Genomic DNA, 13,155 nt, shown 5'->3' on the forward strand with positions numbered 1-13,155 from the left:
GTAACAAAATATGAACAGCAGAGGAATTTAAACACGAATAAAAAGTAATGCGAGCCACAAATTTATATTTCGTTTTCAAAATCAAAATAAAGCCACTTGATAGCGAATACTAGGCCTATTTACTGCGAACTTTTGCTCACAATTTTAGTCAAATGTATCCAAAATGCAAGATATTCCACCAGAAAAAAAAATTGTACTAGGTATATAGTTTTTACATACCTTCGTGTGCTCAGTGGGTTGGAAATTGCCCCAATGAATCGCTGAAAGACATTCCAACGCAGATTCGCATCTTTCGGACACTGGACTCGCATTCGGGAAGACGACGGTTCAATCCTGTCTCCGGCCATTCTGATTTAGGTTTTCCGTGATTTCCCTAACTCGTTTCAGGCAAATGCCGGGATGGTTCCTTTGAAAGGGCACGGCCGATTTCCTTCCCAATCCTTCCCTAACCCGAGCTTGCGCTCCGTCTCTAATGACCTCATTGTCGACGGGATGTTAAACACTAACCACCACCACCACCGCATCTTTCGGAAAGGAAAACAACATTACTTTCGGTCGAGTTCCATAATTCCCATGACACCTTGGCACACAACACTTGTAAACCATGTTCACAGTAGCTTCACTACACGTAAACACTGTAATCGCTAGTTTTAAGCACGAATATAGCTCTCGATCCAACAAACGTGTAGATAAACAAACGCTTCGAAACACAACATGGTGGCCAGCTTGGAGTGACGTCACGACCTGCTATGAATTTCGCGCCGCGGCCTTGTCTCTAGGTGGTGGTGCTATGGGCCGCTTAGTGTGACGTCACTAACACTGCTGGGCGGCCTTGTTATTCCGGAGGTGTCGGGCGGGCTCTGCGTCGCGGTTTGCCCATGTCGAACAGCTTCCGCTGCCGCGTGCCGCGCTCCAGGTGCGCGCCGCCAATCACAGAATGCGCTGAGCATGACGTCAGGTACGGAACCCCGGGCCACACGAACTTTCGCCGAACCGCTGGCGCGGTCGCGGCGGCAGCTGTGAAATACTTATCATCCTATCTCAAGGAAACTATTCGGTGAAAAAATATGATTTTTTCGCATCTTGCAGTCTGGTATCTTCGCCCGGTAAAGGACTGAATTTCGTTTTGTTTCTCGTTATGGTTACTTGCTGTATCGCTTCTAAGTAAACCACTACAAGGAATTTTGTTCAGTGTGCAGAGGTAAAAACGCATTGCGTAGACTTTGCGTATAGTTCATTTTAGGTAATACATTATTGCGTATGAAATTTAGCCAACATATTGAAATTGTTTTTAAAGTTGAGAGCAGACCGATAGCTGTCACCGTTCTTGAGATATTGAATAACATATCGGCGGACGGGCCGCACAGTGACCAAGCGCGGATCGCCCTGCTCGTCGTAATCATGTCGTTGTGGCAGCATCAAATTTCGCAAACGGTTCGAGATATCGAAACGTGTTTTTTTGCAAATGGTAACTCGCAAAGAGTCGCGTAATTTGTCGTATGGTAAATACGCGAAACTCCTTATCTATTGAGGTATGGAACTAACTATAGGTTCTTACAATTGATCGATGTACTTTTTAAACGCTATTCAACAGCATGTGAAATGAGAAGTACGGAGCGCGTTAATATTTACAATGATGTATATAGACATACTCAGCTCAAACAGAAACCAATTTGCTGGTATGTCATAAGATATAATTGCTACATATCAACAAGTATTAATATATAATCAACAAGTATTAATTATTTCATTTTCCCTCAAGAAACTTTCTTAGTCTATAACATTTAAAATAATTTAACAATACATATAATAACACCAGATGGCCAAATATTCTTTAAAGCAATGCTAAAACGGTCTTCACAGGCGGATATATATCCTCTGATAAGTCAGTTCTTTTTACCAAAAGATTGTACATCCCTGATCGCATCCTGGCGAAACATCTTGGCATAAAGTACCAAATACAATATTGTGTGCACTGTCCTTAGTATATACAGACTCTGGAACTTATTTCCTAGTATAAGACTGTTTACAGTAACAGGACAATATACAAAAATACTTCACAAGTGGACAAGTGATACGTACTAGTTGCTATATTACAAAACATTCTCTGGAAATAAATGCACAACTGAGCTAGTTAATCAAAAGTGCTGCTAGCTGCAGCTGGTTGGCGTTAACAATAATACAGTTCCTTTATTTGTTCGTTCTGGTCTTCAGCTCAAAGACTGTGTTGAGATGTAGCGATGATTAACTTACGCTCTGCGAGAAATTTTATCAGGCAGCTCACTGTTTCATTTCTTCCCCCTAGCCCATCTTCTCCTACTATTTCATCTTCCTGTCTCTGTTATCGAAATCCAGTCTTTCATTGTATTTCAAATTTTTGTCTTCTTTAACAATCTGAATAATTTTCTTTATTTTATCGTACATCTTTCCAAACTGTTCGCCATCCGTAGTGTTGGTAGACATGAAAACTTGTGTATGGTGGGTGGGTGTCCGTTTTATGTCTATATTTGATATGGTAATGTTAAAGGCAGTTTAGGATGGAGGTGACTATAGTGAAACTATTTCATTTATCGTTTCACTAACAAATACTTGCAGAGTGGATGAAATACGTGATCTTAATGGAGAAAATACTGAGGATCAACTTACAGACATATTCAGTTACAAATAACCGCCTACCATATTAAATGTAATTTACTATCATTGTAAAGCTAATATAGGTACTGGAAACTGCAATGTTAAAAAATTATTACAAGAGTCATGAGAAGTTGTTATTTTGGACTGGTCACTTTCCTAAATGTTGTCGACTACATTAGGGAACAATCATTGAATGTGTCTGAGTTTGACGTGAGGTGTGACCCTCGGAGCTATGAGAGTTTTCGACGAAGTGGTCTAGCGGACACGCCCGCTGTTAGGAAATACTTATCATCCGATTGTAACAAAATATCCCGTGAAAAAAAAATACTGTTTTCCATCTTAGAGCCTGATATTCTCGCTCGATAAAGGGCTGCATTTCTTTTCGATATTCGTTATTTTACTGTGCTGCACGAAATCAAGTAGAAGACTGCGCGAAATTTTAAATAAATTCCAGAGATAAAAGCGCATTGGGAACACATTGCAATTTGGTTCGTTTTAGGCAACGTATCGAAATTATATTTAGGCAGCGTATCGAAATTATATTAAAGCTGAGAGATGAGCAATACATCTTTTCGTTCTTGAGATACTGGTTGTTCAAAGGATGGGTCGCACGTGGGGCGCCCACTTTCGTATGTTACAATGGAAGTAGACGAGGTTGTCAATTAGAAGCTGAAGGGTCTCTACGTGAGCCTCTTCATCATTTTGTTTTCTAACCTAATGTACCCACCTCTGCCACGTCAATTCTGGGCGCAAACTAAAAAAAAAAAAAAAACACTCACCTGACATTTTCCTAAGATTTTGGTAATTATCGGCACCCCGCACACCAATTCAATCCATCTCTATGCAGTACGTCAGTATATACATGGTTTCCTCCTCTCTCCTGATGAATGAAAATCATGAGTAAGAGAGTACATGGTAAATTTTTCTATCTAGATCTTTTGGAGTAAAAGTAGTCCGTTACTGTGGCAGAATAGTCAACCCTATAAACCACGTACCAGGTAGGAAACAGGTTTTTGTTCGCCTCGGACGAAGCTCTTGTACAGGGTGGCACCACACAATAGGGAGCTCTCTGGGCAATTCCGGAAGAGCGGAAACCGTGGGTCCCAAAGGATTCGCTTGGCAGTGTTCCGGTAGACGCGAGACGGGCGACACCAAGTGTAAGTGTGCCTATTCATAGTTGACCCATTATATTATTTTTGTAGGTTTCAGCTCAAGTCAAAATTAACGTATTGCTCTCTTTGCTCGTCGCTTGTTCAGCGGGGTACGGAATTTTTCTTGCTAACTGCGGAACATTTTGAGCAGTTGCATTTAGCCGCACATACAAGCCATTGTTCTGCTCTACCTCTGTTCAAACATGTGGACTCGTGATGTATCTTCTCAGTTCACTCCGATTTAGTTCGTTGTTGATCTCACGAGTGTAGTATAACTGAACAGATTTCTGAAACTTCGCTAATTTAGACTTCAGTTCGTAATCTAGTTTCCACGTGTCTTTGTCGTCTCAGCACGTTTTAAGTACGGATCTGAGAGCCTTAAGTTCGCAGATCGTATCTCACAGTAATATATCCTGTCCAATTTGATTAGCTAATCTGAATTTTAGCACACATTTTATCCAGAATTTCTGTTTGTGACGACCACGTATTTGCGGATTGTGAGAGTCGTTAAATGTCACAGTTACTGATTCTCGGGGTAAAACTTCCAAATTAGTTTTAGAACCTCTTCTACGGTGCAACTATTAACAGTCTATTCTTATCGGTGAATTCTTGATCACTTGCTTCGAGACCTCAGCAATTTGGTCCCATAGGAATATAACATCACCAGTTGCTTCGTGCACTCAAGACAAGGGAACGACCGTCTGCCAACCACGTGCACACTGATCAAGTTTTTCTTCGTTCTTGTATTTGTCCTGAATTTGTGTTATATGTGCATATGTGCGAGAATGTCGCGATTTAAAGATTCCCCTGACGTTTCCATAATTAATAACTGATGATAAATCGTGCTGGGGTCTCCAAGACGCAGTTGTAGATGTGAATTTGTAATTCAGCCGAGAGTGCTATGAAGAACAGCAACCATCACTCATTTATTAGCTGTTTAGCTTATTTTGTTCAGCTATCCTAGAATAAAAGTGATATTTTTACCAGAGTGCATGATTACGTATCCCCACGCGGAGGTCCAGTTTACGTCCTACTGCTATCCGTTGTGCTACGGATATATATGGCTAAGTTATTTATTTAATATTTATTGAACTATCAGCAGTGTGGCAGATCTGTCACCGATAAATACCCTTCAAAGCAAGATGTCGGACAACACAGAAGTCTTTATTAATGAACTCCGCCGTTATCCGTGGCTCTACGACCATCGCCGCCCAGAATATAAGGATCTGCAGCGGAAAAATAATGGATGGAGGACATTCTCCAATACTGTTGGGATGACAGGTATGTATTTAATAAGCTGATGGAATGCTATCCATTAATATAAAATCCCGTCACCGTAGATGCTTAATTTTATTTGTGGCTAATAAAATGGAAAAATATTTCTCGCCACCAAATTAGTTTAGTGTAGTATGAGCTTAAGAATTGGTACTTACGCACAAATACACAGAGAAAACAGTTGTTAAAGTTAATTGTTAGGAAATCGAGGCGTTGTTACTGGTCACTGATATTAAGGTACGACTTAGGAAGCAATAATATTCAAATTATTATCTGCCAAAAACATTTGTCTTGAACGATATTATTTTTGTTGCCGCAAAAAGTGAAAACGAAAAATGTTTTGGTACCTCGATAGTAAAAATGTCTTCGTAATTTATGCAGTTAAGGACTGCGTAGTAAGATATACGTTACTGCAATACACTTTGGAATTGCCTTCTTTTAACGAAAGCTGCGAAAATCTACTATACAGTATGTCCAAGGAGGAACCGTCAGTATTCAAGGATATGACTAACGATTTTCGATGCAAAACGTCTAGTAAATATGGGATCTAAAATGCTCCCAGCTAGCACTCAAGCTTATTTCAAGGTGGATATTGAGTTTACGTTCAGTTGAAAATTCAAGATTGAAAAATCAACCTGTTACACAGCTTGTTTCAAGGTGGGTATTGAGTTTAGGTTCAGTTGAAAATTCAAGATTGAAAAATCAACCTGTTACACAGTTTACATCAAGCTGTAAAAATTTAGCTTGAATTAAAATAATTTTCCCAAGCTTGAAATAAACTGTAATTTTCCTGGAAGGCTGTACAGCAGATGCGCGCGCAGCATAGCTTCCATAGACGTCCACGGGAAGTGCCACAAGCGTTTATAAGCCGTGACGTAAGGGTGTTGTCGTGTGTGACATCATGGCGGCGCGGAGTTTGGTTTGAGTGTGGCTGTTTCCAGTTCTGTTTTATCTTATTTTATTTACTTTTCTGAGCCTTGCTATGTTTACGGCCATTTTACCTTTGTGACGCGCGTTAATGGTTGTGGTTCGTTGACAAGTTTGTTTTATACTAGAAAACAGTTCGGTACGTTAATGTTACAAATGTTAAATATTACGTAACGTAATTAATTAGGTTCAATAAATTCAGATTAATATTTATATAGCTTAAAACAAGCTGTAAATACCAGGCTGTATTCCACGTGTGTAGATACAGCTGGAGCCAAGCTTGATAAGTCAATCTTGAAATATAGCTTGAACTCTGCCAACTTTGATTTTTATTTCAAGCTAGAATCCAGCTAACAGGCTTGAATATTCCAGCTTTGATCAAGCTTATATATTTGAACTTTACAGCTGGAAACAAGTTTGAAACCGGCTTACAGTGCTATCTGGGCTTGCCCTAAAAGTTATGACTTGTTCAGCAGAAGACGAGTTTCTCACATTAATGAAGATGAAGTGTTCATATCTATGAAGGTACGCACTTTGGAGCCCATGTTTACTAGACTGTTTTCTTTCGAACGATCGTTCGTGACATGCCTGAATATGGACAATTCCTCCTGAGACATCCTGTACATCGTATGGACACGAGTTCTGTAAATAAATCGTTTCGAAAATAGTGTTAAGTATATTTGTTAGATTGCAATCTTTACAGTTGTGAAACTTTCCTGTATGTTATTCAACACAACGTGTCATTTTATATATTACCTCATTTTGTACCAGCCTAGTTACGTACGCGGGGCAACTTAGTTGATCAAAAACTTGTCACTGTTTGATCACATAACTTACGCTGTTCGCTAACATTCAGTGTTTCAAATATCCCTGCAGAGCGGTTAGTACTACTCGCTAGATCGTTGAAATTATACAATGTGTGAACTTCAGTTTGGCAACAGGGTTAGAACACGAAAGAAGAAAGTTCTGCCCACATCTTGACTCACACATGAAGAGCGGCAGTGTAGAGTTGGGGAAACAGTAGCTACCTCCCTCGCACTAAATGTGTGCTATGTATCGAGCATCTACGTACATGATTATGCACGCAAATAAAATGTACCTACGAGGGCAGTTCAATAAGTAATGCAACACATTTTTTTTCTGAAACAGGGGTTGTTTTATTCAGCATTGAAATACACCAGGTTATTCCCCAATCTTTTAGCTACACAACACTATTTTTCAACGTAATCTCCATTCAATGCTACGGCCTTACGCCACCTTGAAATGAGGGCCTGTATGCCTGCACGGTACCATTCCACTGGTCGATGTCGGAGCCAACGTCGTACTGCATCAATAACTTCTTCATCATCCCTGTAGTGCCTCCCACGGATTCCGTCCTTCATTGGGCCAAACATATGGAAATCCGACGGTGCGAGATCGGGGCTGTAGGGTGCATGAGGAAGAACAGTCCACTGAAGTTTTGTGAGCTCCTCTCGGGTGCGAAGACTTGTGTGAGGTCTTGCGTTGTCATGAAGAAGGAGAAGTTCGTTCAGATTTTTGTGCCTACGAACACGCTGAAGTCGTTTCTTCAATTTCTGAAGAGTAGCACAATACACTTCAGAGTTGATCGTTTGACCATGGGGAAGGACATCGAACAGAATAACCCCTTCAGCGTCCCAGAAGACTGTAACCATGACTTTACTGGCTGAGGGTATGGCTTTAAACTTTTTCTTGGTAGGGGAGTGGGTGTGGCGCCACTCCATTGATTGCCGTTTTGTTTCAGGTTCGAAGTGATGAACCCATGTTTCATCGCCTGTAACAATCTTTGACAAGAAATTGTCACCCTCAGCCACATGACGAGCAAGCAATTCCACACAGATAGTTCTCCTTTGCTCTTTATGGTGTTCGGTTAGACAACGAGGGACCCAGCGGGAACAAACCTTTGAATATCCCAACTGGTTAACAATTGTGACAGCACTACCAACAGACATGTCAAGTTGAGCACTGAGTTGTTTGATGGTGATCCGTCGATCATCTCGAACGAGTGTGTTCGCACGCTCCGCCATTGCGATGATGACACACGCTTTGCCCAACGACTCACCGTGCTTTTGTCCACTGCCAGATCACCGTAGACATTCTTCAAGCGCCTATGAATATCTGAGATGCCCTGGTTTTGCGCCAAAAGAAACTCGATCACTGCCCGTTGTTTGCAACGCACATCCGTTACAGACGCCATTTTAACAGCTCCGTATAGCGCTGCCACATGTCGGAAGTCAATGAAACTATACGACACGAAGCGGGAATGTTTGAAAATATTCCACAAGAAATTTCCGGATTTTTCAACCAAAATTGGCCAAAAAAAAATGTGTTGCATTACTTATTGAACTGCCCTCGTAATAGACATATTCGTGTCAGAGATGGCGTTATTGGAGATTGTTCCGTGTCAGGACTCAAAGGACTTCTGCCTGTTCAGGAGCACTTAGGTCGAAATTAAAGTTAAGAAATAGTACGTATACCGTATCTTGTAGGAACAGAGTTATAGCATATACCAATAAATTAACGACAAATAACAGGTTGAGGGGGTCCTCTGCAAATGAATTTCGGGGGCCTTGTTTACTAATAAACTTTCTAAGAACGGATACGAATAATTAGACTTTTAAAAACAAATTTTACATGCAACGTCATCGAAGTTAATCTAATAACATGTTTTATGCGTATTACGTAGAACTATCGAAGCATATACTCTGGAGCCGGGCATTGAGTTGCTGAGGAACATTATGATTAGTTTTAATTTAGAAAATTAGAAGTAATTGGCAGAGTAAAGTAGAAAAAAGTTGTGTATATACCAGAGAGACAACGTCCAATTATACCAGAGAGGATACGTCCGAGAAAAATAATTTCAACGAACAAAAATTCCGCGAAACTTTTCACTGACATTTTTCCTTCCTTTCAAAACTCCTTCGGCAGAAGTGTTTTCATGTAGACAACGTCATGTGAAAGATGTGCGGCAGTTTCTTGCCAGCTTTCTGGCTCTTTTCTGAATAGTTGTGAACTATAGTTGCAGATGCAAAAACTAAATGGAAATGTTTACGCGATCGGTATTGCAAAGAAGTGCGTAAGCAGCAGCATCCCAGTGGATCTGGTGCAGAGATCACAAGCACATGGCCCCAGATGAAGCAAATGGAGTTTATGAGAGAAGTGATACGCCATAAACCGTACGATGAAAGTAGCGTGTTATTTAGCATTTAACTGCAAGGTCAATACTTCTACACCTGAGATACCAAGTAAACGATTTTTATTTTCAGAACCATTGGCAACTGCTGGGCCTCCACGTCCACTGCATGCGAATCAGAAGCCAACAATTCTGGATTCACAGTATCAGGTTAATACTAGTGTTTCAGTAAATTGCCGTTATTGAACTGGTGCTTTATAACTTATACGTTTTCTTGTTAAATTAAAGATACCGTGGACAGCGAAGCTTCCAGTCTTGGTGAAGCAGATCAGGAGTTCTAAATAGTAGTGTTTCTGAAGACCAGGCATTACTTTTCCCGATGTGCGAAGAATCAAAGGAGATGGCCCTTGCTTTCTCTAAAATATCAGATTTAGAAAATCCAACACCTGCAGCAGTAGGTACCTGAACACTTCGAACTTCAGGTACCGATCACAGAACGTCATCTCGAAAAAATAGTGGTACATGGCCTTCCTAAACGTTACTTTAGAATGATCGACACTGAACGTTAATTTAATAGCTGTATACATTTCTTTCTAATTTCTAGATGCAGTAAAAACCCCCAAAAGTAAAATGAACATCAAAACTTGTAATAATCTCGACAGCATGCTGCAAGCATTCAATGAGAGCTTGTCTAAAACGTCCAACACAGAAGATGCAGAATACTATTACTGCATGAATGTTGCTGCTGCCTTACGCCAGCTAGACCCACGGTCCCGCGCAAAGGCAAAAATTGAAATTGACAAGCTGCTATATGATTTAGAATTCCCTAGTGAAACTAATGAGACAACGTAAAACTAGTGGAAGGCCTATAATATGTTGTTTCAGTGAAAGAAAAAATAAAAGTTATTTCTTTCTTTTTCATTAAGTGTCATAGGCAATGTTTTTATTTCATTGAATTATTTAAAGTGTTAACAATCAGTACAAGCCTTGCCTTGCAACAATGTTTTTCCTTGCAACAATGTTTTTAAGTCACCAATACTACAGTCTGCACAATAATGTGTGCCTTCTCGTTGCTAAAGTGCAGTAATATATTTCCTTTTCTTACCCAAGATTGCACCCCAGACTGTAATCTCGGAACCATCAAGTTGGTTTCTGGGACAAAAATTAACAATGTAGATATACGCAGAACTAGCAGTAATTCAGTTTTCAAAAAGGAACCAGAACAGTGCAGTTGCGTAAATATGCCATGAAATTACAAATTACTGTAGGCAGCAGAAATCTTACTATAGAGTCACAATTATTCGTAATAATTACAACGATATTCTATGTAGGCCTACTGAGCTTTAACCGAAAAGAAGTTTACTACTATGTCACAGGATATGGATGCTAAATAATTACTAGTTTTACTTATTTCATTTTGTTTATTTTTAAATGTTACACTCCTTTACAGCCAAGAGTAACAACACCTGCTTGCCAGCTGGTCTTCCCAGCATCGCTATTAAAGTAGCCTCTGTAGGCAGTGCGTACAGCTTCTGATACTCTGGTCTAATTTCTTTTCCCAAAAGATCGAACATCTCTAATTGCATCCTCTTGCGATACACCTTGACGCCAGGTGCCATGTATTTTCTTAAACGCCATTTTCACTATCTACAACTACAGGTGAACAGTACAATCTGCTGGATGAACGTTCCAATTGGTCGCAGTCTTTCAAGTAATTGTGAAGGGCCACGGTTGCCATAATAATTAGTTTCACTGTTTCTACGTCAGCCGTTATAGCACGGCGAAATATTCACCATTTCGTTGTCAAAATGCCGAACGTATTTTCAATTAACCTGCGTGCCCGGCACAGACGGTAATTAAAAATTGTCTCACAAGGTGATAGGGCGTCCTTCGATCGGCCTGCATATGGTCGCATGATGTTTGGTGTCAGAGGGAAAGCTTCGTCTGCAACAAATACATGTGGCAGGACGACGTCAGTACCAGGCAGCACAGATGGCGGAGGCAAGTTTAATGTTAGCTTCATGAGGCGATTTCCAAATTCTGTGCAACCAAAAATGCCCCCATCACTGTCTCTTCCTGCAGCTCCAATGTCCACCCACGTAAACTTGTAATTGTCATCACATGCCGCCATTAACACCACACTGTGGGTCCATTTATAATTGAAGTATTCTGATCCAGAATTTGCGGGGCACTGCATTACGACATGTTTGCCGTCGATAGCCCCTACACAGTTTGGGAACTGCCACTTTGTATGAAAATCGTAAGCAATGCTTAACCAATCGTCCATTGTTGGTTTTGGAAGAAACTTAGGCTGCAGGACATTCCATAGTGTTTGGCAGGTCTTACGAATAATCCTGCATGCAGTTGATCGTCCAGCATGGTAACTCAATGCAATCATTTGCTGTGTGTCTCCATGAGCGAAATATCTGTAAATAAATAAAATACATCTTCAGTTGACACGAAGAAGACTGTTCCAGATTATTGTATCATATGAGTGCATGGAAAAGTAATGGTAACCTAATTACGATTTAGATGAAACGCAGAACTTATTTGTACAATATGTTATCAGCACCAGCTAGTAATTACACGGTGTTCCATGATCGTTAAAAGGGAAATTAATTTAAGCTGCTGACATGTACTCAACACTACTTGAGACAGTAGTAACTTCTGCAATTAACTCAACGTGTATCTTTTGATTTGCAAAATTCATTGCAGCATGAATGCAGCGAGTAAAAATGGTGTACATTTCGCATAACTGATCAGACTTATTACTAGTTTCAGCTAGATCGTAGTAACATGAAAGAAAATTCGTCTCACAAACACATTTTAAAAATGCAGTAGAGTAGTACACTACATTACTTAACTGAGCTCTCACACATATGCAACTGCATACAAAAATAGCGAACAGCAATTTCAGCTAACTCTATTTAAAACAGCTTCAAATATTGAAATTTCCTGTACCTGAGTGTCATGGCAAGTTGTTCCTCTGGAGTGACTGGTATTCTAAATTTTGTCGTCTGTTTCGTGATGTGCGGAGCAATCATTGACAATAATTCATCATATCTATTAATACAAGACAAAAAAATTTGTGAAGTACATGAAAGAATATTATGTAAATAAGAAAATAACTAAAGAGCTTTAAAAATTGGTACGTCTTCATCTTGCCTTGTCTTTCACATAATACAATATAATTTATGTGTTTTAGAAATAGGTAGCATGCCTCTTTAGCTGTTCTACAGATTTATCCTTTGATTTTTTAAAAATATTGTTGTCTCTTGCATCTTTATCATGGCATACTACAGCTTAACAGTTCAATTATGAATATCAAATGTGACATATATTTACCTCTGCGTTGTCATTCGAAAATATATACAGAACTTCTGTATGTCCTTTTCCCTCATATCCCATACGAGGGTGTGAAACTCTCCTTCTTCACCTCTACTACGAAGGAGTGGGCATATCCAGTATCTGCGCCGGGACTTGTCACTGTGGTATGTTACCAGAGCCTTGCACAGAATGTAGATGCACCACACTACGTGTTTCATTCTTCTTGTATTATGCGTGGCAACAGCAGACGCAAGTTCAGTCACTGCTGCTGTAAATGACACACGCGCAGCACGAGCCACAGTTTTGTTGTGTACACCATACCGCATATTATGGTACTCTGGCACATCAAACCATTCTTCACGTTTCCTTTTTGTTCCTCTTTCGAATAATTTTAGAGTTTCGTTAATCATTTGCACTGCCGTATTTGCAGCAGATTTCATCTCATTTCCGGACTGCATGGACACATAAAAAAGCACTGCAACTGCACATTCCAAGTCACCATTACGAGCCATGTTAGCGAATGAACCAGTCTCCAAGGTGAACTTTGAAGCGCCTTTCAGTAGGCCCCCCACCCGTACCTCACTGGCTGTCTGTCATTGGCTACCACTTGCGACTGCCGCTTCCAGGTGGGAACGTCAATACCGCGAGCCACGCGTCAAAGCGGAAAACGCTTGCCGTTGCGGCACGCCG

General features: G+C 40.3%; 1 protein-coding gene across 1 annotated transcript; it reads right to left on the reverse strand.

The window, feature by feature from the left end:
- Positions 1-10,583: 10,583 nt before the first annotated feature.
- Positions 10,584-12,627, reverse strand: LOC126188072 (uncharacterized). Its single transcript, XM_049929518.1, has 3 exons — positions 12,484-12,627; positions 12,100-12,201; positions 10,584-11,564 (listed from the first exon to the last, which is right to left on the reverse strand). The coding sequence occupies exons 1-3, from the start codon at positions 12,537-12,539 to the stop codon at positions 10,928-10,930; spliced, it is 795 nt and encodes a 264-aa protein (XP_049785475.1). The 5' UTR covers positions 12,540-12,627; the 3' UTR covers positions 10,584-10,927.
- Positions 12,628-13,155: the final 528 nt, after the last annotated feature.

The sequence above is a fragment of the Schistocerca cancellata genome, chromosome 5 (assembly GCF_023864275.1).
Source record: "Schistocerca cancellata isolate TAMUIC-IGC-003103 chromosome 5, iqSchCanc2.1, whole genome shotgun sequence".
Lineage (NCBI taxonomy): Eukaryota > Metazoa > Arthropoda > Insecta > Orthoptera > Acrididae > Schistocerca > Schistocerca cancellata.

Excerpts from the sequence above, each read along its gene's own strand:
- LOC126188072 (XM_049929518.1), bottom strand. The coding sequence starts at position 12,539 with ATGAGGGAAAAGGACATACAGAAGTTCTGTATATATTTTCGAATGACA. Across the intron at positions 12,202-12,483 it reads TTTCGAATGACAACGCAGAG|ATATGATGAATTATTGTCAA; the intron begins GTAAATATATGT and ends TTGTATTAATAG. Across the intron at positions 11,565-12,099 it reads CAACTTGCCATGACACTCAG|ATATTTCGCTCATGGAGACA; the intron begins GTACAGGAAATT and ends ATTTATTTACAG.